This window comes from Anser anser (genome assembly GCF_964211835.1).
Source record: "Anser anser genome assembly, chromosome: 11".
In the NCBI taxonomy this organism is placed as follows: domain Eukaryota; kingdom Metazoa; phylum Chordata; class Aves; order Anseriformes; family Anatidae; genus Anser; species Anser anser.
In genome coordinates, this window is record NC_139732.1 from 912,324 (window position 1) to 939,598 (window position 27,275).

General features: G+C 41.7%; 1 protein-coding gene across 1 annotated transcript; it reads left to right on the forward strand.

Moving 5' to 3' along the window:
• Nucleotides 1–975: 975 nt before the first annotated feature.
• Nucleotides 976–5,439, forward strand: LOC310905336 (tRNA selenocysteine 1-associated protein 1-like; the record flags this gene model as incomplete). The annotated part of the gene is made up of 4 exons (XM_083851509.1): nucleotides 976–1,136; nucleotides 3,319–3,514; nucleotides 4,041–4,086; nucleotides 4,905–5,439. The coding sequence occupies 4 exons, from the start codon at nucleotides 976–978 to the stop codon at nucleotides 5,039–5,041; spliced, it is 540 nt and encodes a 179-aa protein (XP_083707635.1). The 3' UTR covers nucleotides 5,042–5,439.
• Between the last annotated feature and the right edge of the window lie 21,836 nt (nucleotides 5,440–27,275).

The window sequence follows — 27,275 nt, forward strand, 5'->3', positions numbered from 1 at the left end:
ATATGTTTTGGGGAGATATGGTGGCCAGGGAGGCGTGTGTGTTTGTGTGCTTCCTCTTCTAGTTAAGGTTCTGGGGTTTGGTTTTGTCAGGAAAATTCGATGAGGCACCTTGTGTAAAAGGAAATGTTAACCAGCATTTTTCAACACGGTGTAGTCCCTTAAAAGTGTCATAGATGAAAAGAGGCCATAAACGCTGGGGGAAAAAGTTAGTGGGAAACTGAGAGCAGGATCACATTCAGTAGTGAGAGAGCAGCAGCCTAGGGAAAGCTGATGGATGACTGTAACAGATAGTTCTATTTTAAGTGTAAAACAACACTCAGTACTTTATAATGGTGGTCTTACCAGAGGGTTCTTCTCCATGGCTCCTAAAAGCACGTCTTGAAGGCATTCGAGTGCAGTGAACTTAAGCTGTAAGAGTTGGGCTGGTAAGCTTGGCCTGATTTGAAGCTGTAGGCACGGGGCTATAATTTCTGAACAGGCTACAAAAGAAACTGTACCACTGTGCTTTTCAGTGCTCCGTTTAGCAAAGCCATCAAATTGTTGCAGGCAATTGATGTTGTTCTTCTAAGAGCACCTGAAAGATATTTTTGTTTGAAGAGTTCAGAGGTACCGGTTAATACTGGTTCAGATAATTACAGCCAGCTCTTGGTGTTTGTGACCAATAAAGTTTGTGGCTCCAAAAGGAGTGGGTTAGTGCTAACTGATTAACTGCTGTATATGCAGAAATATGGAATCTGATTACTTACGCAGAGAGCACTTAAAATGTATTGTTTTGCTGGCTCTCAGTGAGTTGCATCTTAATGCTACCAAGGAATAAGCTTTTTGCTTCTGGCCCAAGTTTTTTAATTTGGTGAAAGCCTTTTCTGTGCACGTGCACATGCCAGAGAGGTTGCTTAAGTAATAGAAGCTATAGTAGCTGCTATCTTCTGTTTTTTGTAGAAGACAGAAACTGAATTCGTTAGCTTTGTAACTGTTATGCATACCAGAATTGGTTTTCTCCCTTTTGAAAATAGTAGAGGGTATGCCTATGTCAGATTTGGTGAGCAAGGTGATCAGATGAGGGCACTGCAAGACTGCCAGAACGCACCAGGTCTGGGGGGAAAAGGAATCCGGCTGAGCATAGGAATTTCTAAAAGGTAACCAAGGAGTTGTGCATTGATACAGTTATTCTAAATAATCAGATTCTTGTAGCTCTGCCTTTGGAAAGTCTGTGGCCCTTGCTGTAGTGGCTGTACACAGGATGCAGTCTACAAAACCAGAAATGCAGAAGTCCTATGTTTTGACTCCCTGGATTCATCAACCTGCTTCAGGATGGCTGGGGGAATCCAACTGTTAAGTCTAGCCAGACAGCGCAACTTGGGCTTAGCTGCCATTGTAACCAGCCTTGTTTCTCAACAGTAGCAAAGCTGAATGCATTGGAAAATATTTTCAGGTTTGGGCCTGCATAAGGTAGAAGGGACAAGAAGTGGTTTTATATGCTAGGGAGTTCTTGTTCTTAGAGCTTTCCCTCTAGTTTGAGAGAAGCACATAACTAGTTTTACAGTGGGTTGACAGGAAAGAAGTGGGGGGGAAAAATGGGAACGCAGGGAGAAAGCCAAAGGCGTTATTACTAGAACAGGTTTAGAATGCTATTCTTTGCTTTTCATGAGCTTAGGGCAATGGGGAGTTTAAAGCTTAGCACTTCCTGAGAGGGTTTCTTACTCTACCGGCTCAGTTCTATCACTTATTTAAGGCAATTCAGGTCTCTGAACGGTTAAAGAATTGATACCAAATTTGATGAACTTTGATCCAGGATACTGACAAAACAGGACTTCATATAAACAATTTCAGTATGTTCATGAGGTTAGCTTGTGCGTTCTGTTAAATAGTAAAAAATGACACGTGTTTCTGTTTACCTAGCATAATTCTGCAAATGTTGCCTCCTTCTGCTTTAGAATGGAAATGCTCTTCTCCAAGAGAGCACTGTCCAAACTTCTTTGCCAAAATTTTTTGATTAAATTAATATTGTTTTATTTTGAAAACAAGAATAAGCCACAAACATGTTTTCTTGCTTCGGCTATCCAGAAGAACGTCAACAGTATTTTCAGATTTTCCTTCCCTACACAACTGTATGTAGGAAGAGTGCAGTTGGAAGCAGAAGACCTAAGGTGATGTATCTTCTGTTTGTTTACTACAGTAACAAGACAATGGATTACCTCTTTATTAGAACTTGTGTAGCTTTGCAGTATTGAAACAAATGTAGGTATTAAAATACACATCAGTAATACGTTTCTGAATGGCTGAGTACCGTGCTCTCTTAGCATTGAAATACCCAGCCATTGGATTAGTTTGTCCCTCATGTTTGCTTAGTTTGGAAGCTATTTCAGAATGCCTTCAGCTTGTATTCTTCCCCAAAAGCATAGAACTCACTTCTCTGCATCCCCAATTCAAGTCAGAGAAACTGGACACTGCAAACACAGGAGGTCTGCCTGTACAGAATCAGTGAAGACAAGTCTAAACAGCGGATTTTTTTGAATATGCAGCTGGGTTATCTGAATGTTCTTTATGCAGTGTACCTCAGTTTTAGTACAGATAGCACTTGTCTTGGTTCTTGTCATTAGTCTGAAGCTGCCCCTGAGAAAATCTTGAAAGGGAAAGTAGTGAAAGCTAATCAGCTGGCCCTTTCTTCTTAAGAACCAGCGTATTTTGTAATTCTCCCACTAATAATAAGGCGTCATGCTGGAGAATCGCGATTGTGTTGTTAAGCAAGACTGACTTCACCTGAGTGGTATAGTTGGCAGCTGTTGAATGTTTAATGGACTTTAAACAAACAAAAAAACAGAGCAGGTGGAGGTAGACATGGCAAACTGACAGGCAGTGTCAGATGCTTCTTTGAAATGGATAATCTGACTCCATTCACTTCTTTCTGGAAATAAGATCTAGTAATTAAACAAATAAAAGATAGAAGGGTTAAGACTGCATCTTTAAAGCAGCTGTGCTTGATAAATGTCTCTGGTCTTAAATCAATCTTTAGCAAAGCACAGAGACTTAGCAGCAGCTTGCTTATGCCAACGCTAAAAATACTTGATGTGTACAGGTAACCATGTCAAGGCTCTGGAGTTAATCCATGAGAACAATTCCTTCTGGTATTGGCAAAGGTGAGGATGCTTGCTTCTATAGAAATGAGGTTTTGAGCTGTGACTTAAGCTGTCACTTAGGTGACTGTTTAGGAAAGCTTCCTTTTAAGCTTTGAAGTATGTAAGCTAACAAATTGTTTAAGTTCAGAACTGGGTTTACAGTTTCTTGTTCTCTGACTGTATGCAACTCCTCATGTTTCAGACTGAAAGCAGAATTGCAGCGGTACCAGTCATACAACTATAATGATTATTACCAAGATTACCAGAACTACTACTCGCAGAGGAGTTACGATGCTTACGCTGACTACAACTACAGCTCCTATGCTCCCTATGACAGCATGCAAGCTGTTGGAGACTGCTCTTTAGGAGATTCTTTAATGGCTCCAGCTGTTTTTGAGGTAAAGATACTGCACGCTTGCTGTAAAGAAAATATTTCACAGATAATATGTTGTACAGATTTGTGTGAATCAGCAAAAAGAATCCGAAGTTGAAAACATGCTTTCTGCTTAGTGTGAAGTTAAAAGAGCAGATTCCATTCAGAGGTGTTTGTATTTAAGTGCTTAAATAGTAAATCCATAGAATTAGTGATTTATACACCATTATTTGTTCACGCATACCAAAGAATGGTTTTGACAGCATAATTGCGTACGCTTCTTCTGTTCCTGTTCTTCTGATTTGCTTTGCTTAAAGCAAATTAAACAGTTGTTGTAAGTGGTCTTATCGTGGTCAATGTATTAGTTGTGACCTCCGGAGGTCCCTTCCAACCTGTACTGTAATATTGGCTTTCTTCTAAAAATAAGTAGATAAAATGCCATCTATCCTTGTAGTTGTAGGAAGAAGGAATGGGTTGAGACTGCAGCACTTTGAATCTGTGATGCTTTCTGAAATGAGTTATGACTAAACTTAGCCTTTTCTGTCTTTCAGGAATCTTCAGTTATGACTAATATCGGTGATGACCTAATTACTGACGGTAATAAGGGTTCTATCATTGTCACTTGAGTTTAGCCATCCTTGTGCCTTTTAACAATACAAGCCAACCTCTACTGGATGAAGAACATCTTGAAAATTCAGCTGAGGTCAAACCTCTGTGGGGTTGATCTGCAATCAGCTGGGGTTTTAAAGCTGATACAGCATACACTGACCGCATCAAGTAAAACGGGACACTGTCAATGCTTCGCAGCAGGTTTCTTGTACCTGTGCCTTCATTCCCATTTGAAAATGGTCTAATACAGAATTTTGTTCTTTGTATTGGTTCCGCTAAACAGATTTTATATTAGAAACTCAGTAATATGCAAAAGCTTTGTTCTCCACCCTGAGGTAAAAGCTTATGTTGCAGATTCCAAAAGGAGGATTCAGCTTGCACTTACAAATACGGTACAAAACATATTTGTGTCCTGGAAGGTTTGCAAAGTTCCTCACGTGGAGGCATTTTGTGTTAGTGTTTAGAAACTATCCTATGTAACGTGTATTGCCGTAGAAGTGAATTAAATGACTCTTGGGAGGGTTTCATGGCTGATTATCCTTAACCGTTATCTTTACTATCTTAAACCTTGTCTTTGTCTTTATCTTGAAAGACAATTCTAGTCCCAGCCTTCTAATATAAAAATTCCCAAAAGTTGGAGTTGTGAGGCTCAAAATTTTAGAGGACTAAATACCTCACTAAAATTAGTAGATCTAATAGCTTATTACACTTAGCTTAAAATACATTTTGTTAGCCATTTCACATGAAGTTTTTTTGTGCGCATGCCTCAGATTTGATACTTGGACTTACCAGGCTTTTATTTTCAGATCCACAGCTCTACTTGGATGTTGATGAAATGAACAGACAATTCACGGAGACAAGCGAAGAACTCTACGATTCACTCATGAATTGTCACTGGCAACCTCTGGATACGGTCACTTCTGAAATCCCCTCTGCTATTTAAGCGTCTTCTAGAGCATGACCGTTAGGACCAAAGTGCTAAAACTACATTTCTTCTACATTATTCTAGCTCATAAGTTTTAAAGCACAATGATAGGTTGGGTTTTTTTTGCTATGCTTTTGACAGTTTCTGTAATCTTTTTGTTCATCACTCCCTTCTTGGAGCATCATGAAGTCATGTAAATATTCGAGAAATGTAAAGAGGTAAATGGGGTCTTATCTTAAAGATAAGACTTGCCTGTGTAAATAAAAAATTTGTATCTGCAAACCTGCCAGCAAGGGATTTTACTTGTACCTGTGTGCAGCACGTTCTCTTCCGGCTTATGGAATTTAACAAGGTAGTAAGGGTATTTCATCTGTCTTTATTTTTATATGGGCATTAGGACACAAGCGAAATCTAGCTTTCCCTTGTTTTCCTGGTTCCTTAGGTAAGCGACAAGCCAAGCCTTTCATGTGCTTGCTTAGACTGGAAGTATGTATGGGAGACACTCACAGGCCTTGCTATGGAAACACCTGTGCCCACTTTTTCCTGCAGGCTGCTGGCTCTAACTGTACTACTGATACATGCTAGGTCAGCTAAAATTGGCTTATAAATAGGGTATGTTAAGCATATGGAAGTGTAGACTTCAACTGCCATAGCTACAAACATCCCGTGGAATGAGGATGATGTCTGCTGGCACTCTCTGCATCAGCATTCAGTTTTCCCTTGCCCTTCTTACTGTTAGACTTCTCAGCTGACGCTTTACAGCGAAGAAATTGCTACAACATAATCCGTGTTCTTAAACCTAAAAAAAAAAAATCTTGGAGAAAACAACTTGCTGGTTTTCCCTCCTTGCTGGCAAGGAGAAAAATAGTCCACCAGGAACAACAAAAAAATCCTAGTAACAGCTCCTTAAGTTATACCCTCTGCTACCCTCTCTGATTGCTCTGGTCTTCCTTCATTCGTGGTAATGAAGTTTTTAAAGCTCTGGTAGAAGGATGACAGTACTCAAGTCAAAGGAGATGAGAGCCATGAGGAAAGCTTTGCTTTAAGCTAGAGCAGTCTTGCGAGTTGCTGCCTTTATGCTGTTCTTATCTTGAAGGGTACAGAGTCTTTTCCAGTCATAGGGACTCCATAACCCTATGAGTATGGAGAAATAGTTGCTAATTAACAGTGTGTATAGTAAGTAAGTGAGGCTGGAAACAAAAGAATATTCCTCCAAGAAAAAAAAGGAAGCAGAAATTACTGTACTTAATAGCTGGGGAAGCTGTTAAAGCTAGTTGACACAGTTCTGGTACTGCCGTGTGTGTTTTGGGGGCAACATAAACCATAATTGCTGTGATGGCAGGTAAGAATCCAATTCTTTTTTATGGCTTAGTGTAGTCAGTGAAAGCAGTGGTCCTAAGCTGCATGCTGTTCTTAAATGTAATGCAAATTCTCTTTTGTGACTCCTCAGTACTTCCAGGTTACTTGTAGCTGATCACCAGCAACTGCTTCTGTTAGCTATTAGCTGTTGGGTTTTTGCTAGGAATACTTTCAGTCCTGAATTGAAATGATGACATCCTGAAACAGAAGAGGCTCTTGGAGTATTGTAGGAAGCACATTCTTCCTGGTTCTAGTGCAGGTGTAGACGTAGGAGGAGACAGAAGGCAAAGAACCTCACATAGGTGGAGGGGGTGAGGTGGCATCACAGTTAGAGCTGTTGCAGTTAACTCTTCCCAAAGCATGAAAGCAACATGGCTGGGAACAGGGATTTGTTGGGTTGCTTCTTTGTGTGAGCCAGGGAGTCTTTTGAGGGGCAGATTAATAAGAATATGACACAAGGTAGAGGTGCAATAGATGAAGCAAAGAATCTGGGTGGGAAAAGGGTTGCTTGTACGTGTCTATGGAATTGTTTCAGGGGACTGAGCTGGGGCAAATTCAAGATAATAGATGCAGCCTCCTTGACTTTGGATGGCAGTGCTGAAGCTTCAAAACCTTACAAGCTTTGATGCCACTTCAATTGTAGTGCATAGCTGTGGTACTTGAGCTCAGAAGTGCAAACTGCACAGGATTTTTTTATCTATTTTCTTCAACGTGAGCAGCAAAACATCTTCCAGGAATGTGCCTGGGTGCTACGCTGCTTTGACACGGCTTGCTTTGCATCACCAAACACAGTAGTTAGGTTGCATCGAGTACTTTGTGGAAACATTCATTGTGTTGTCACCCAGAAATGGGATGCTACAGATATGTGTTGGCCCGGCAGTATCAGTGCTGGTTTTTGGCCTTTGAGAGGTTGGTCCATAACATGTGACCTGTGTAACGAGAGGCCCACATAGATTGGTGACTTCATTAAGTCTGATGCTGTGGTGGTGTGTGACCCAAGGCCCTGAACGTCAGAAAATCAGGCTGTGGCCACCTATTTTATGCAGACTTTGCCTATTAACAAGGTCTCTACACTGTACGTTAGAGACGTGCGCCTCCTTTTCCGGACTAGATAGCGAAAATACCAGTTTTGTAGTTCAGTGAATGAGATTGGTTGGGCTGTTTGTTCTCCAGAGCTGAAAAATGTTGGGAGTGTATTCTCTTGGAGTCCACAGAAATGAAAATGATGAGAGGAAGAGAACGTTGGTTGCAGCCCGCGTGCTGCTGTTATAAAGTAGTTCTCTGATGTCTTTTTCCCTCTGCTGAGACTTATCAGCCTATCGTCCTTTCCTGTTAGGAGCGCATACCTGGCTTGGGATGGTGTGCGCAGTGCAGATTCTTTACCGTAAGAGCACAGTGAATGCCAGACTTCTTCCTGTACTGCCGTGTTAACCGTGAGTCACAAATTCAGGAAGCAGTGATTGCATCGGAACTGCTAGAATGCTTTGCGGAGTCTTTTTACTGGGTAAACTTCACAGCTGCAGTTACAACTTCCAGCCTGTGTTAGCTGAACACATCGTACTGGTGCCCGCCATCAGTTTGACAAAGATGGGATTGCAGTAGGAACTTGCTTTTTTCCTTCTTTTTAATTAAACAAGTCTTTGAAGCAACTTTTCCAACACCGCCATACTTCACTTCTTCCAGTTATTTTCTGTTTTACTTAGCTGAAATGTTTTTTTTTCTTCCAAGCTTGAGGAAGTTTTCTACAAGAATGTCCCGTAATGATTTCATAAACTCTTTTCGTTGTACCTAGCTGCAACAGAGAGTGGGGGGAAGATTGATCAAATGGTGATGATCGCTGTCATTCTGCTGGACACGCAGATACTTGCCTTTCGTTTTGGCTCATTTTTAATACCAATTAACTTCAGTGCCTCGCGTTAATAGACACCGTTTGACTGCATCGGCAAATGTTTCTGAGTCGTGAGTGTCATTAAAGGCCTGTCACCCTATGGAAATCCTTCTAAATAAGAAAAATGGAATTCAAATAAATAAATAAAGCAGCGTTTGAACTTATGAGCAAACCTAGCGTAGCTGCCTTTGACGCTGATCTGGAGGAGAAAAATCACGTTATCACACTACTATGGTTGCCTTAATAGGTTTGGTGTACATGAGGGAGGGAAGTATTATGTGATGTTTGCCTAGCTATTACATGGCCGATGCAGGAGGGGTTTTAGTCAGTTCCCTGAGCACGTATTGTTGCAGAAGTCGGTGATTTCACTGCCCAATGTCTGTTATTAAGGGCACGATTCATGTCCCGTTATCGTTTTTATTCTTTATTTATGTGTTTATTTTCTGGGGCGGCGATCTGTCACGATGCCCATCGTTCCCCTGCCGTGGGGTAGAATTTAGCGTGACGACTGCTTCCCGGACCAACGGGGCCACGAATCCGGCCTAAAACACTGCTTGTGCGTTGGTTGTCGGCGTGGGGGCTGTTGGTTGTCGGTGCGGGGGTATCGGTTGTCGGTGCGGGGCTTTTCTGACGAGCACTGTGGGCTCGGGGCGCCGTCCCACGCCCGGCGCGGTGCTGCGGCACACCAGCGGTCGGCGCCACGGCGCGGGGAGGCTCTGGAGGTGACTCCTAGCCCCGTGCTTACGGTGGCCGGGCCGGGGTTCATTATGGCGGCCGGGTCCTGAGGGCGGGAGCGGGAGGGCGGCGGGACCGGGACGGGACCGGGGCGGGGCGAGGAACGGGAGCGGCAGCGGGAGGGGGGGGCGCGCGTTCCCGTGAGGGGAGGGGGCGCGCGAGGGAGGGAGGGGGAGGGTGTGAGAAACACTCCGTAGCCAATAACTTGGGCTCAGGCGAGGAGCTCGGCGAAGCAGGAATTTATTCGCGATCGCAGTGGCGGGCGTCCCGTCCGTGCGAGGACTACCGCACACCAAATTTCCCTGGTGTATTGCCAAGCACTTCCCCGTGCAAGGGCTTACCATACACCACATTTCCCGAGACTCTTCCTTTCTCTCCCTTATCTCACGCTTCGTCCGTCTCCGGCCGCGCCCCTCGCGGAGCTGCGGAACCGCGGATCAGGACTCCACACTCGCTCCGTACAAAAGTACGTCTCAATCACACGGCACACAGAGTCTCACCCGACCCCCAAGGCAATACTTCCTATTTCTTACCTTGGTCTGTGCACAGAGTTACCGGATCAATTCTCAAAGCCGGAGTGCCTGCCTTCTTCCCTTCCCCACTCCTTCACGGATCCTGCCTCTTTCATCAGTCTCGGGCCCTCTGTCAGCTCTCCGCAGAACCGCCGCCGTCGATGCACAGGACCGCTGAAATCAGCGGGGCATGCCTTCCTGCTGCTGCGGCGGTGGGGCTCCCCAGTAGGCGACTGGCTCCCGGACGAGCCCCCAAATTGTGAGAAACACTCCGTAGCCAATAACTTGGGCTCAGGCGAGGAGCTCAGCGAAGCAGGAATTTATTCGCGATCGCAGTGGCGGGCGTCCCACGAGCAGGAGCGCCCCTGCTGGTTCCAAAACCCAGTTTATATACTTTTTGATGACGGGACCCTCCCCTGTTTCCCCACTGAGGGGGTGATCCAGGCTCACAATCTGTCTGATGCTTCCCAGACAATGCATGGCCTTCAGTTGCCGGCCTGTTAAATTTCGAATTTCTTTCGACTTTTTTACTGGTTGAAGCGGTAATGGTTCTTCACTTACCTGACTTGACTCAACACCGTGATTTTCCCCGAATTGTTCTACGGAGTCTGGTTGTCTGCATTTTACAAGGTCGCCTGCTAAGCGTTCTTATCGCTGCAAGCACACCTCGATACCCCATTCCTTACCTTTAAACAACGTAACTCTGCAAAAACAACATTTTTATTCCCACGAGGGGCAGGGCAGGCCCCGCGGCGCGTGGCGGCGGGGGGCGGGGGGGCCCCGTGACGGCACCGAACGCGGGGGGGGGGCGGTATGGCCTCGGGCGGCGCGACCGGTAGCGGCGCGACCGGCAGCGGCATGGCCGGCGGTGGCAGGGCCGGTGGCGGCGGGGCGCCGGGCGGCAGCCCAGGAGCCCGATCAGGAGGAGGAGGAGCAGGAGGAGGAGGAGGAGGAGGAGGAGGAGGAGGAGGAGCGGCCGGCGGCAAGGTGAAGAGGCGGCGCCACCGTTTGGGCGCCGCGAAGCCCCCCTGTGCCAGGAGCAAGCGGGTGAGGAGCGGCCCCCCCACAGCGGGCCCTTCCCCCTCAGCCCACCAGTTACCCCCTTACTTACCCCCTTACCTTACCCGCCCCTTTATCCCCTTAGTTACCCCCTACCCACCTCCTTACCCCCTTAGTTACCCCCTCGACCGCTTAGTTACCCCCTTAGTTACCCCCTCAACGGCTTAGTTACCCCCTTAGTTACCCCCTCAGCCCCTTCCTAACCCCCTCAGTTACCCCCTCAGCCCCTTCCTAACCCCCTCAGTTACCCCCTCAGCCCCTTACTTACCCCCTTACCCCTCTACCCAGCCCATTACCCCCCTCCTCCCCCTCCCCTTCACCCCCAGCCCGCTGCCCTCAGGACCCCCAGTGCCACCCCCAGGGCTTTCCCCGCTCCCTGCACCCCTCCTCAGCCCATCATCAATTCTCTGAACGTTACCTGCCAGGCTTTGCTTCTCGTTTGTGCTGTAGGGTACAGCAGGTTGACGGTGAAAGCGGTCCGTCAATTCGGGGTGTGAAAATCCCCGTGCTGGAGGGGGGACGCGCCGAGATCCCTCCCAGCAGCTCTTTGCTAAGAAATGTCAGGACGCCCAGAGAGATGCTCTGGAGATGCCCTCTGCACATGTTTGTTCAGCCAAAACCTCTCCGCTATTAAATGAGCAACGTAGCTGAGGGGATTGATTATCATATGCAAAACCAAGGGAGCGCTACGCATGGATAGCTGCTCAATTAGGTTTTTATCACTTGCAGAAATGCCAAGTCCCTTATACCACATATTGACAATCAATCTTGTCCATCTAAAGCTGGCCTGGAAGGGCAATGCAAACATTCCCCACGCTTACAGAGCAACCGTTGAAACCTCTGGCTTGAACAGTGCATTAATGTTGAAAGTGCCATAGCTTGCGTGTGCCGACACTGTGTAGCTAACTGATAAACCTTACACGTGGATTAAAAATAATCAGTGGAGATGGTTTTCTAACTTTTCCATTGTCTGTTATCTCTGCGTGTTTTCCAGTAGGTTTATTTAAAGAGTGTGCCAGAGCAAACACGTGCGTGGGGATATCTGGGGGATTCTGCACAGAGAATGGCTGCTGCACATCCAGCGCAGATCAAATTAACAGTAACTTATCGGGGAAGAATTTTAATGATTTGATAAATAGACAAACTGATAGGTGTTACATGTGTGCATTTATTATAGCAGTTAGCTTTGTAACCAGACGAATCGTGCAAATGTTCATAACGTAAAAGGACGAGCTTTGAGCAGATAGCTTGCTTAGAGCATTTGTCAATTAATTTCAGTTTATTTTCAATATCATGTCCACTCTGCAGAAGGTTCTGTGGCTTAATGTTAATTGTCTCTCAGTGATGCAGTTGGGGAGGCACGAAAGCGACCGATGCGATTTTGTGAGGTTATACCTCTGGTTCTGATCCCTACCCCGCTGTTTTTCTCATCCTTCCCCCTACAACTTTAGTCGATAAGTCGATTCTTAGAAATACTTAAATAGATGTGTTTTGTGTGCTTGTGATCGTAATTACAGCCCACCAAACCCTCTGTCTCTTACCATTAAGCTCTGAAGGTGCCTGGGCACTGTAGACAGTATAGTTAGCAGCTTCAAAGTTCCTGGGAACTAGTCCTGGATCTAATTTACCTTTTTTTTTTCCCCCTGCCTGCAGGAGGGATGATTAGCAGGATGCCTAGCTCATGATTGTCAGCTTTCTGGATATTAATTTTTATTATTAATTTTTATTATTAATTATATTCATTTATATTAATTTATCTTTTATTTAACCGTAGTTCCTGGGGCTTTCGGTCAGGTGGGAATTCTCCGATCGTACCCGATGTATGCCGCAGAGTCAGTCTTCTACAAAATACAGCAACAGCTTTAGAAGGCTCTTGCAAGAGGAGATGCTGGTGCTATAGCTATAGCTGTGTTTCTTGCAGGACATCTTCTGGGTTAGCCTGACTGTTGAGAGCAGAACTGTTTTTTGTGCGTATAGTCACTGCAATTCAGCATTACTAAAATTGAAAATATTTAGATTCACTGATTTTAATGGGTAGTATGGTCCTGACTGTCGCAGTAGATAATTGCTGAACTTCTGGTTTAGTTGGTTTTCACGGGAGGGTGCGAAGAGGAAGAGTCCTGGAACAAGTCTGTAGGTCAGGAGCTGTTCAGGCGTAGAGTTTCCTGATAGCCTTGCAGATTGACGACCTGCTGGTGAATTTTGGCAGAGGTTTCAAAACTTTGAACCTTGCCAAGGTCACTTGGAAGTGCAGAAAGTGATAGGTAGTTGTAAATCAATCTTAGGTGAATTTTAGGTTTACCAGAAGTGTAGCGATCCTATGCCAGGGATCAACCTCGTCGTCGTCTTCTGAATATTTGCTGTATAATATCTGTCTTCAAGGTCCGTGGAAGGTGGTATCGCAGCATATGCTGTTGACTGCGTTTCTGTAATTAAACAAGTGTTTTTTCTTTCAAGCAGGGAATAATTAGCAGAATGACAGAAACGGTGAAAAATATTGTACCGGCCTGGCTGCAGAAGTATTTCAATAAGCGTGAGGAGGAGTGTGTAGACAGAAATGAATCTGCAAACCAGGAGGAGACTCCGGTAAACTATCACCACGATTATTCAGATGAAGATACCATAATCGATGAGAGATTCACGCCTGAACCAGCAGGAATTAGTAGACGAGGTATGTGAAAAATCATTTGGAATTCTGGCCATCTGTATTTATTCACAGATTTCTAGTTTTGAATCTGAATTTCAAAAGGAAATTGGAATGAGGGTTTTGACAGAATGAAAAAAAAACAAAAAAAGTCAAAACAACTGTTTGTGAAACCGTCTTAGCTTTAAACTGTATACACAGTTACGAAGCATACATCTTATGCTCTTGGAAGGCATCAGTTAACTTTAGGTACTCTATTAGCCAGGTGCTAAATGCTGAAAATAAGTCATTTGCAAGTGTGCTGGGTTGCATTTTCCATCTTTTAAAAGATATGGAATGAAAATCTGTCTAATTGCCTAAGGCAATTAAAAAAATTAATTTGTTTTGCAGTCTTCGAAACAAAAGACTAGATGCTAGAATGGCAGAGGAAAATTCCGTCTCGTGTCCCGACTTTGTTTGTTTTGTTTTGTTTTTTTTTTGTTTTGGGCTTTGATCAATTTAGTAAAGTTCCTCGTTAACTTGATGGTGAACTGGGGAACTTGTGCACGGATGTGGTTTATGAGATTATTATCCTTAAAATATTCAATAACTTTAAGGTCTACGCGGGGGGAGGGGGTGTCTTTGAAAAGGTATTTGGACCGTTGGCAACGAGGTTTGCAACTCCTTTACCTCATGAAAGATTAATTTGTCTTATATCCAGTGCCTCTCACTGTTCCTGTAGTCCTGTTGTATAAATTTGCATCTATTCTTATTTGAGTTTCTCTTAAATTAGCTGTTTTGGGGAAGTCAGCTTTTAATAAGTAAAGAAGTTTTGTCTGAGCGTGCGTAGGTAACCATAGATAATGTGGAAAGTCAGTTGCTTCTGTTGTTGGCAGAATCAAAAAATAAGGAGGAAATATCTTTGCCTCCAATCTCATCTAATTGTAAACAAGGAGATTGATGGCTTTCTGTGTAGCTGTAGCTTGGGAATGAGTTTGGAGAAAAGAATAGAGAAGGTCTTCGTGACTGAGGAACACATGTTGGCTTTCCTATGTAACTGCGTGAAAGGAGCTTTCAGTAAGAACAGCTGCACTGCAAGCTTGCTAACTCCAGGAGATCAGGAGCAGGTGGACACCCTGGAACCTTTTGCAGCTTATGTTGCTGTCCGTGGGTGTCGCTTACTATGCTTAAGAATAAGATTTTTTTTTTTAATTATTACTACATTTTGAAACCAATGTGTTTCTTCAGTTCTGAGGTATCAGTGTGCTGGAGCCTATATTGGGTGGCCTTCCGCCTGAATACCTTTCTGTATCTCAAACGGTGCTGTCCTAAAAATCTGCTCATGGTTTGGAGAGCTAATTAGTGGTACTGCAGTGGTTATGAAGATTGAACTAACTAGTTTAAGCTTCAGTTCAAGTATCAAGAGGATAGTGGCTCAAAGTCATTTGAATTGCCCAGATTCCTGGGAGAGACAGTAGGCTTTCATCAGGCAAAATACCCATGAATAGTTCCATTCATTTAGCAAGATAGACTTCAAGGCCACCTATTCCAGGCCACTAGCATTGTTTGCAGACCCTTTGCTTCAAGAGGGAAAAATGCTCATCTGGTTACTTGGGTCAACATCCTTGTCCCTTGGGTCAAAATCCCAATAGTTAATGGGTAGGAGATGATGTTTTGCCTCTAACGTGAGCTGATATGGAAGAACTTGGGAAAAAAGTACTGCAAACGTTCATTTTCATGTTGTGTATTCAGATTAATGTAACCTTTGTTCCAATATTATGGAAGCTGCAGTGTTATCTGTAATTTACCGTGTAATCTCAAATTTTGTAAAGCTTATTGCAAGCTGTACATGGGAGAAGGAGTATATATGTTTGATTTAGTGAACGGCCAAGTCAGCGTTAGAGCATTTGAGCACGGGGTCAGAATGTGGTGTTGTAAAACCTCATAGTTAACTACTTCTGGATGCAACATTAATACTGTGTATCGCAAGCAGTGTTGTTGTTGTAGCCAGACAGTTAGATGCAACCGTATCTGGGTGAGGAAGAAGTTAAATTTGGCTTCTCTCTTTTTGCGCTTAGAACTTGGCAATAGCATGGCTGTCGATAGGAAACAGGTTTTGGCTTCTGTGAGCTTGTCTATAGCAAAGCTAATTATCTCCCTGTTCTTGTCTAGAACCATCCACAAGTAGATCAGCACTGAACTTCCCAGTTGTGTTAACAAGGCCCTCTCTTCATCGGAGCCGTCTGAATTATACCATGCTGGATTCTCCTGTCCCACCTTGTCAGCCCTCGACATCTTCTGTATTTGGCATTGGCAGTCCTAGGCTGTCCTTGATAAAAGAAATAGAAGATTCTACCTCTCAACAAGACGATGATAACATCTCAACAACCAGTGATTCCTCCTCTAGAGCATCTGATGAAGGTGATTTTTGTGTTCTCTGTTTAATTGACTTTTTTTTTAATGTGAAGTACCTTGCGTTCTTTAATATTCCACATCACCTTAGTAAATAAAATAGGTGAATGTCAACTTTGGATGCGAGAATTAAATTGAATTTTTAGTGTTTTAGAAGTATATAATCCTATCACCTTTTTAATAGAAGCGTGCTTTGGAATACGTTTATGATACCCTGATGTTAGAAAGAGTCAATGCTGAAATATACACATTCAGCTAGGTTATATGTAAATTTTGAACTGGGACGGTAGGAAATCAGGCTGACTTGCCGTAGCTTGACAACTAGGCTGATTGTCTAGAAGGAAGAGTGACTCAGAATATCTAACAGACAGCTGGTTAAATGTGAATAAGTGCAGGTGACAAATAGGAACACGAGATGTTTTCCTGTGTTTCAGCAAGAGAAGATAAAGAAACTACTCTGTCATAAGCTATAGGCTGTTTTTTGACCTTTCTTGGTAGAAGGCTTCAGCTGTCAATACTTTCATGTCTTTTGCCAAATTCATTGAGGAAAGCACACCATTTTAAAATAAAAAATAAGCATCGTGTCGATGTAGGTTGGTACGTAGGTCTTCTCGCTGAAAGGGCGAACAGCAGGTTTGCAGCTTTTTCTAGTCCCCCATATAGACAGGGACTGACGTGTGCTCAGCAGGTTTTGCAGAGAACTTTTGTACAGCTGAGTAGTAGAGTTGCTGGGCTTTAGCAATATAACCTGAGTGCACTAGAACTTTCTGGTGTGTCTTCGTAAAACATACATGGGCAGAAGATCGTTAACTCTTAGAGCAGCCTTTGGGGAATCTTCCAGGTTTAAAACCTGTGCGATTATGATCTGTGCTGGCCTCCAGCCTTTTACCAACACAGAAAAAAGCTTTGTCCGTACAAATGCACTGATGTTTATGCGGTCCTCTTTTATCTTAGCCTGAAGGAAAAAAATATCTGCATTGGAAGCACAGTATTAACTTGGTAAGATTGGTGAAAACTACTTGCAGCTCTGTGAACAGTTTTCAAGTTTGTAGGTGATACTTGGTTTTCAGTCTGTACGTGAAGTTGATCTATTTAAAGAAGCTGAAGTCATGCTTATTTTTCTGTATTGAAGAACTTGAATTAGTGTGATCTTTATTGTTAAAGTTCTGTACGTACGAGAGGCATTTACATCTAGCATACGTCATTTTGGCAGATGTTGCAGTTTTAAAAAATACTTCATCGTCACTGCTCTGGCCCACAGAAGCTGAAAGAACTCATTCCCTCTCGCAGCATTCTGCAGCTAGCTCTAAGAAACCTGCATTCAGTTTATTTGTTTTTGGAGGACTGTGTCCTGTAAGTACTGCACAGTATTTCTTTTAATCAGTTTGAATGTGTACCTGTTTTTCTATCCACTTCTCATACTGTGTTTCCGTAGGTACGTGGAAGCACGTCTGTTTTTAAGCAAAACCAGCTTGGGTTTTCTCCATTTTACCCCGGAAAGACGGCCTATGCCGGTGGTGCAGCTGTAAGATCAAGGCAGCCAAAGACGGAACCTTATCAGGTATGAGAAAAGTAGTGTAGTGGGAAATAGTGATGGAAATAAAAAAAGCAGCACTGCCAAAGGAGCTTTGAGCAGGGAGCTGAATATGTGGTAACAGTTGCTCTTCTGCCCTCTTGGTCTACAAAAATAGACGAGATTGATTTCTGTTTAAATTCTTTAATGACAGTTTTTACCACAGGTAATACTTGTCAGAAAGAACAAGAATGACAGTTTGGGCTAGTTGTTGGTAGTTGGGGTTTCCTCTGTTGTTAGGTCTTTCAAAAAATTCCATTCAAGTGCCATTGTCTGCCTCTGACTACATTACGTTAAAATAACTTGATGCAAAAAAACCAATGACAGCATAACTTTGAAAACTTGTGTTTATGGTAGCAAAAGCTACAGTAGTCAAACCTGGCTAATATTTATCTGTGGATCTTCTTTTCCAAGCATGCCTACATTCATGCTATGGATATGTTGTATAAACCTGCAGTCTTTGAAAATATCTAAAATCAACTTTGCTGATCCTTTGTTCTTCTGTTACACAGAGGCATGCAGGACTAAATGCAGTCCCAAGATAAGCAGTAACATGCTTTCTGTTTTGAACGATTCATATAGTTCTTGGAGAGAGTTATTTGCCCCCAAGAGTTCTTGGAAATAGCAAATAAAAACTGCTGACAACTCTGATTAGCTAGAGCTGAATCGAAAAGGAAAGTCAAATCAGGTTTGGTAGGAATGTATTTAAATGAAAGTGACTTTTATCGATAAATCAAAAGGAATTTTAAGAAAATGAAAACGCGGGTTTGCTGGCTCTGTTCTGACAGTCCATTTGTGCAACGGAAAAAGGGCAGTACAAGTACCTCACTTACGGGAAACCTTGAAACCTTGTGGTGCAAAGCTGGGAACCCTCTTTGGTCGGCTATTTTTGTTTTTTACAATATTACTGCATTATGGTAAAAAGAGGAACCAAAATACTAGGCTTTTAAAGGAGAGAGTAGCTTGCTTCTTGCTGCTTGCTGTGAATGACAGCAAGGTACTAGAGAGTCCAGCGAAGGGCCACCAAGAAGATCAAGGGACTGGGAGCACCTCTCCTCTGAGGAGAGGCAGGGACTGCTGGGCCTGTTTAGTATGGAGGAGATGAGGTTCAGGGGGGATCTTATTGGTGTATATAAATACCTGAATGGATGGTGCAAAGAGCATAGAGAGCCATTGTGTTTTCAGCGGTGCCCAGTGCCAGGTCAAGAGGCAACAGGCACAAACTGAAACGTGAGGCTCTGTCTGAGCATCAGGAAATGCTTTTGCACTGTGCGGCTGATGGAGCCCTGGCACGGGTTGCCCGGAGAGGCTGTGGAGTCTCCCTCTTTGGAGGTCTTCAAGAGCTGACTTGACATGGTCCTGGGCAACCTGCTCGGGGTGGCCCTGCTTGAGCGGGGGGGTAGACCAGGCGATCTCTAGAGGTCACTTCCAACCTTAACCATTCTGTGGTTCTGTGAGTCTCACTTGTGTTTTTACATGCTGCGTGGTCTGCTTCCTGTCTTCACATCGTGTGATAAGCACAGTGTGGTTATATGAGGGGTTTAACCTGGGAAGAAAAAAAGTCACACCAAAGGAAGTTTTCGACTGATATTTGAAGTTGGGTGGTGCAAATAAACAGTTTACTTTTTCAGTGTAATGTTTAGATCTGTTACAGTTTAAATCAGATCTTTATCTTTTAAGACAAAGATTTGCAGCCAACTTTAATCTTGGGGGAAGGGAGGAAGCAAGAGAGAAGTAAAACTAGTTCCTGGTTATGATTGTATACACTGATTTTAAGATGGTACACTTAGACCATCGTGAAACTCTGAGGTCTGTGTTGCTACTGAAAATGCTTTCTGTACCACAAGCCTTTTCTTGAGTTCTGTTTCCCTGATTACTGCTTCGGAGGCCTTAGCAGTCCTAGCATCATCCGTCTTGACCTTTTACAAGTACGGAGTTCTTTTATTGCTCGTGCAACAAGCACGTGCAAGATGCACTGAGGCCCAAGGTAAACTTCATTAAACTCCGAATGTATTCTCTTCTTTATGGCTTAAAATCCCAGTGACTGCATTTTTCTCTGTCATCAGAATATATTGATTGTATCATCAGTGTAGCCTTGGGACGTAAAATACATGCCTCTTTAGCTCAGAATTGACCATTGTAACACTTAAAATGCTAATTTTTCAGGCACAAAAGAGAGCGAAAGCTGGACAAGAAACTGTGTGGTCCCGCGCTACGTTAAGTACCTCAGCACGGCGCATCTTGGAGGCAATGGAGAAGCTGTCAAGCCCTTTGTTGGTAAATAGCACTTCTTTTAATCTGTTTTTGCTTCATGTGTTTATAAAACTTAGTAAATGTGCCATCAAAGCATAAAGATAAAATTATTCTTCCTTACGTTGTGGCCGGTTTAATTTATTGCGCTGTTTCTTCAACAGGATGCTAAAAGAATGGCATCTGTTTTGCTGCTGTGTTGTGTAAGTTGACCATGAACCCCCACATTTTTGTTGCAGGGAACCCTCTCTCTCAGGAGAAAAAAATTGCCCTCTAATAGTTATGCTTTGTTTTTTCCTCAGCCTCCGGACATAGATAAACTGGATATTACTGACTTCCAGTCCAAACGAAGAAAGGTAAGAACCAATAATGTCTTAAGCTGAGGTAGATAACTTTTTCAATGCTTTATCACTATTAGAAAAATTTTCTCAAACCTCAGTGACAACATAGACATCAAATCAAGTTAATATTGGCATGTATCCACAGTAGATGATGGGCTGTGAAGATTACTCAGGTTAAGAATTATGTTATCTTTGTAAGTTGAGAGCAACAACTCTAGAACACACCAAGTCGTTTTATCTTGTCCCCCAACTTGGGGTGAAGCTGCATATTAAAATTCCTGTTGAGGCAAGTTTGCTCTTAAAGAAATGATCACAAATAGAAAAATACTGATTGAGTGGTCATATAGACTTTGTACAGACTTCCGTGTTCATTCGGGCACAGAAAACTAGTTTTTGTGCTTTTTATCACCATTCAAAGTAAAGAGGAGGAAAATTGTTAATTTCCGACGCTATAAATCTTACGCTCCTAAATTCCTATTTGGAGGTAGCACAGAACTGGTGATAATGCTGTGGTAAAGCATGATTTCCTTTCATTTTGTTTAAAAAATGAAAACTAGTCATCTTTTTTTGATGACTTTAGTTAGGGGTATCATTAAATTGCAAAACTGTACCAGGCACAATAGCTCTTGGTGTATTAAATGCCTAACTGGGGGAATTAATATTTTTCATTTTTAGCTTTAAAACCAGCGATGAACCATCGTTGGAGTCTGATAAATTTTCCATAAAATTAAATGGGCATCTCTTTCTGCGAAAACATCTGTGTTTCCAGTATCAGTCTGAGTGTACAAATGACCACTTGTTAAGTGTATGGGCTTCTTAGGCTGGAAATCAAAGTGGACAGTAATACTGGTTGCTTATTGCTTTTAACTCTTTCAATCTCTGTATTGTTTAGCCAGCACAATCTCCATTTGGTAAAGTTCTAAAATGAATGTAGCAGCAACTGCTTAGTTTTTAGGGGGGTAGAGGTTTTTTTTTTTCTTTTTCTTTTCCAACGCTATAAATCTTACGCTCCTAAATTCCTATTTGGAGGTAGCACAGAACTGGTGATAATGCTGTGGTAAAGCATGATTTCCTTTCATTTTCTTTAAAAAATGAAAACTAGTCATCTTTTTTTGATGACTTTAGTTAGGGGTATCCTTGGGCTTATTAAATTACAAAACCCTTAGATGACCACTTGAAGATCAGGTGACTGAAGGAAATAACAAGATGTGCAAACTTTTCATCTTCTGTTCTAATGAGCAAAGGGACAGTGTCTCAAGAAGTTTCTGTGCTAATTCCTTGATTGGATGGATGTATAATTAAGTTTACAATCACTTCAGAGTTTACAAACATCTCAGATTTCCTGGACCATCTTTTCACCATCTGCCAAATTACAAGGGCATGGAGAAGTGAAGTATATCATAAATATTATCCAAATAACTAAAACCAAATCTGGTGTGAATTCTCAGTTATATTATAGCAATACACCTGTGATAAGGCATTAAGAAAGATCTGCCAGATTTGCAACAGAGAGCCTGAAATTGTCAGCCACTAAATGAATGTTGCACGCAGCTGTCAGTGGGTGAAAGGAGATAGATTGTCTATTCATAATACTAGAATTCATAATGGTGGCGGGAGAAGGGTAGCCCGTGATGAGAAGCAATTATTTGCTGAGGAGACGATCGTGTGTTTTCCTGCTAAAGTGAACATGCGGTTGACGGAACACTTGTGCACTCAGGCTAAACTTCTGCAGTGGGTAGCAGTGATGTGGTATTTTTCTTATTTCAAGGAGCTGTACCAGGCAGAATAGCTCTTGGTGTATTGAATGCCTAACTGGGGGAATTAATATTTTTCTTTTTTACCTTTAAAACCAGCAATGAACCATCGTTCACTCGAAGTAGATTTGTGAACTTACATAAAACATGTCTTATTCAAGGTTTCAAACTGAATGTAATATTTTTTAGAAAGATGTATTTTTATATACTTTAGAGAGAGTGTGAATTCTATTACTAAGAGCTGGGAGATACTGTGAAATTAAAGCTGCAGCGTAAACAAAAATTTCCTGTTGGTATTGATTTGAACAATAGCATGCTTCCTAAGACTGTATTTTCTGATCCTTAAGACCGCAGGCGGAGCCATCGGTAAATCTTGTAGCCTTTAGGGTTTGTTTTCTGTCTGACAGTTCAGTTAAGTCAGTTTTGCAGAACACGCAGTGGTCTGTGTTAAAAATTAACTCTGGTCTGTGAAAATGCTTTGAAAAGGGAAGTCAAACCCACTACGTGAAGTGCATCTAATGCACATGTAAAGCATTGGATCATATTTTAATGAATGAGATTATTGTAAGACTGACAAGTTGGTTTTTTTGAGTGTGTTCTATTGTTTGTGTAACTTTGAAGAGGGAAAATGTAGGGGATGTGAAGCCCAGAAGCCTGTATAATTAGTTGCTTAACACTTCGAATGTTAAATTAATGAATTAAGCTACTGAAAAAAAAAAATCACAGTGTGGGCAGAGGAAAAGATAGGAGCATATTCTAGGAACATGGGTTATTTTAATTATGGTAGCATGAATTATTTTGTCTATGAAGCTAACTGCCAAATTTTGAAATGGAATTCAGTCAGACTTTGGCTACTTATATATAGCTTTATGGATTTCGTTACTGGTTTTCTGGTGATTTCCCTCTACAAGTTGAACGGTCTTCAGAATTTTCAAATCGTATTCACTGAGTGCCAAGACCGATGGGGGGAGGTTTATAGTTCTGTAATTTGTTTTCATCAATAAATATTGGAATTAATTTGGGTGGACGTAAGGATAAATTGATTGCTGTTTCCCTTTCAAAGCTGGAATCCCAGAATGCATTCCAGCCTCCACCTGTTAAGAGACTTGTGACACCAACGGTAAACCGTCAACCGATGCGTTATACGCGGTATTCTGAACCATCACCGACTTCAACTACTCAGTCCAGCAAAATTTGCCAGAGAGTAGACACAAAGTTCCAAGTGAGTACATTTTTGAGTCCTTATGTGCCTGTTTTTTTTTTCCAGTCTTGGAATGTTTCTCAAACCAATTGTTATCCTATCTTTGCAAAAAGTACTGATAGTATGTTTGAGGCGAGCTTTAAGGCAGTGGGAACCATTGTGAAATAGATTGAGCTTTTATGGATTTAATTCTGTTTTTGGAACACTCAGTGTCTTGTGGTTGTTTTCACGATGTCATGATGTGCTATTGAGTCATCCTGTTGTCAGTGAAAGAATATTAAAAGACAGAAATGTTTTCCTTTTATATTCTCATGTACACAAAGCTGTCACTGATGAAACATGCTCGTGTTCTGTGTAAACTATTCCAGGTGAGCTATGTGCTCCAAGTGAGAGTTCTGACAATGTGCTGAGTTATCGGTTTTGATTGCTTTGGAGTAGATGGAGTCTAATAAATTTTCCATAAAATTAAATGGGCATCTCTTTCTGCGAAAACATCTGTGTTTCCAGTATCAGTCTGAGTGTACAAATGACCACGTGTTAAGTGTATGGGCTTCTTAGGCTGGAAATCAAAGTGGACAGTAATACTGGTTGCTTATTGCTTTTAACTCTTTCAATCTCTGTATTGTTTAGCCAGCACAATCTCCATTTGGTAAAGTTCTAAAATGAATGTAGCAGCAACTGCTTAGTTTTTAGGGGGGTAGAGGTTTTTTTTTTCCTTGTTTGTTCATAAATGACAGAAAACAGAAAAGTATGTCCCTTTTACGGGGTTGGTAAACACAAGTTTTGATGAAAACTCTCCCCCCCCCACACACAATTTTTGTCATTTTGTTTAAAATAATTACTTTCTTTGTTAGAGGATTTGACAAATTTGATTTAGTGTTCTATCAGTTTGTCCTCAATGCTGAGTGAAGCAGTGTGCTTACTTTAGCCCCAAAATTTAACTGAACTGTACCCACAATGCTGAATTAGGGAACAACGTTAAGTAGGTGAGGTGTATTCAGTGCTATAAAATTAAAAATAAATAAATAAAATAAAAACCACAAAAAACCACATGAAGTGGTTGTTGGTACTTTGTGTATTCTGTACATATTCAGCTAAGTCTTGAACTAAACTTAACTTGCAGGGGATGAGAGAGAAGACTTTGCCTGCAGAACAGCGAGCAGAACCATCTGAAAGGTATGACATCTATTAATTTAAAACTTACTTGAAGGAAGAAAGACATCTCCTTTTTCAGTACAGTCTGCACCTGAAAGGTGGTGACAGTTCTCAGTAAAAGGAATGGGAAATCCAATGAAAATTTTGTATTTTGAGGGAGCTGCAAAGTCTGGATTGTGTTTGAAGATCAATATAACTTTGAGAAAATTGTTGTTTTTATGAACGGAAGGAAGATGAGCAAGAATAAAAGTACTGATACACCACTTTTTATCCCAAGTTTATCTTCTGAGTAGGATACGAAGATGGGAAATGAGGCACGTTTTCTGTATCCACAGAAAGGATCTTTGCTATTGGAGGCCTAATTTTTTCCTTCTACAGGAAATATGGCTCATTTTGTAGTTTAACTAAATCTGTAGCGTTACAAATTTTGCTTTGACAGATATTTCATGGTTTATAACTCAGTTTACTTATAACAAAATAATTTGTCCCTCCTAATGTTCCCTAGGGGAAAAGCTATTAGTTTTAGCTATTTAATTGCTTGCAGTTTGAAAGCTCTGTCCTAATGGGATGATTCTTTCTGAAGTATTCTTTAGAAGGTGAAGTAGGGGAAGTGAGTTACAGTTCAGGAGGATGTTTATTGATGTGTTTTTTTCTTTATTTTTTAAGCAAAAACATGGAGGAAGATTTATGATTTATTATTCTTTTTTTTAATACTCCTTTCATGATGAAGTTAATTGTCTGCTTTGAGTTCACATGAAGACCATGTGTTCTTTAGAATCATTTGAGGCCAAATGCTAACTCATCTCTAAAATAAAAAAAATCCAGCAGAATTAATTGAATTTCTTCTTGAGGAGACTGCTTTGTGTTATACTGCTTTCTTGGTTTAGGTCAAATGAGTTATCCTCCAGATAATATTGATGGCTCTTCCTTCTGGGCAAATGGTGTTTTGGGTAATAATGCTTGAGTTAAGAGACTTTGCACTCGGTTTTTAGGGGGTCGCTCTTTTCAAAGAACAGTAGCAGGGAATTTTGTTGACTCTATGCTCATCTGCCAAGCAATTCTTATGTGACCATGGGCATTCTTTGGCTTGCAGAAAGAACTCAACACTTTGTTTTGGCATCTAAAAGTTGGACTTCACAACAACCACCTTTTTAGGGGTGGAAGCGACTGGCTTTAAGGTTCTGGTACAGGTGCAATCAGGTGCTGGGTTGTAATTATGTTTTTTTCAAACTGTTCTAAATTGTCTCTGTTAGAACTCCTTTCTACTTCTCCATTTAGGAAGGAGATAGAGCAAACTCATACTGCTTTTGATTTCGTTCACAAAGTTTATTGCAGTGCCCTACCTTTTGTTTGTAGAGTAGGTAGTGGTGGTAGTGTTTTTTGTGATGCTGGTCTCTGTTGGGTGCCATGTTCTGGAGCAGGAGCACCACACTGATCTGCTGGCAAGAGTCCCTTTGGACAGTTGAGTTGGAATACTCAGTAAATCTCTGGCCCATCAATGCTATATATCTATGCGTGTGTGTGTATATATATATATTTTATATCCTGAGTCCAATTGTAGATTAGACTTGCTTGAAGGCTGACAACTGTCTTTGCCCCCTTGAAGCTCACAGGTGTTAACAGAAAGAGGAATATGGGCTGTTATGGGCAAGCGATAGTTGTCTGAATGAAGATCTATTTTGATGTAAGACTTTTTTCAGAATTCTAATGGATTGACAGTTTGGATTAGAGAAAAGTCTGAGCATCTGCCTTAGGGATCTGTCTTCCTCTATGCAGTTACAGTGCTAAGCAGGCTGTTGTCAAGTATTTGACAAGTTTAGACCAGTTCTCCTCCTCAGTATTGTGGGAGTTTGACCTGGTGTCTTCCAGTGCGATCTAATGCACTTTTGTACTGACTGACTGATTGGCTGCAAGATAAGCTTTGAGGTCACAGTTTTTCCAGGCATACTTCATTTTCTTGCCATAGTACTTTTGTTAGAGTTATTCCCTATTCCACTTCTGGTTTGGGTTATTTTTTCCCCATTTCCTCTTGGATTAGGATATCTTTCTGGTTTTGAGCTAGGCTTTTTTAAGTACCAGAAAAACGCCTTTGTATGCCTTACAAAAGGGATCTGTATTCATGTCTGAAAAGACTTCTGGAATGTTGGCATACCCAAACACCTCTGCTGTTCCTGCTGATGGCCACATGAAAGCCAGAGCTGCTTCTGAAGCTTAGGCCATATTACCTTGCCACACAAGTCTAAGGCGTCCCTATTCTATCAGAGCTGTTGGCAGTGTTTCCCATGTGTATGTGTGCATATGTGCACTCTTTCTGTATTTTTGTGAGCTGTTCTTTTATATCCCTGCAAAAGATACACGTGCATCGCAGAATCAGAGAACCAGTCCTATTTAAAGGAAGCACTGGAAAATAACAATCTAAATCAGCTCTTCTATTTCAGGTCTTCTGGCTTAGTCATTGTTCCCATGTGAACGGTGCACTTATGTATGTCCTTTTCATTGCTGCTGTTAATAAAGTTTTTCCTATTTAGAACATCAAGTATTTACCAGCGTTTAGCAACTTGTGAGACAGCTTTAGTTTTTTTCTGATCAGCAGGTTTCAATTCTAGGACTAATAACAGCTCTAATATCTTGAAAAAAAAATTTGGCTGGTAAGTTTTTTTTCTCTTTTTTCCCCCAACTTCTGTACTGTCGTGTGCTAGCAATGTGACCAGCTACAAATTCAGTACTGCTGCGTCCAGTGGTCTGTCTTCAGGAGTGAGTAGCGGAGGCGGCAAAATGAGAAGGGAAAGAGGAATACACTATTTATCAAGAGCTGTACAAGAACAGGTAAGTGACTCTTAAATTAATTGCTGTCACTGAGCTTACTGAAGTAACTAGCTAAGTGTGTCAGTTTTATTGCATCATAGTAAATTATAACAATACCGCTTTATTTTTGCATTGTTTTTGTTTTCTTGTGGGTTTCAGAGCAGGCTCCAATTGATTTCCTGTCTTTGAATACCTGAACTTTGCTTATGTAATTTTGAAATTTTTAATTCTCTTACCTTGGAGATTCTTCAAACTATAACATTTCTCGTTAGCAATTGAATGAATGAGTCCTAAGAGGAGAAGTAATGTTTTGGTGAAGGTTTGTATAGTTTTTCTACAGGAATGATACTTGAAACGAGTGCCAAGTATAAAAAGAAAAAAAAAAGCTTAATTTTTGGTTTCATATTTAAGTCATACAGAAAGATACAGGCCAAGAGTGTGAAAAAGAGTAGTAGAAGAGAGCATTCTGCATGTCTGCTAACGATGACTCAGTTTTTGATACTCACCAAACTCATTGTGAGAGAGTTTTTTTCTCATTTTAATAGGAAAAATCTATTCCATAAAACTATGACCATGAATATTCAG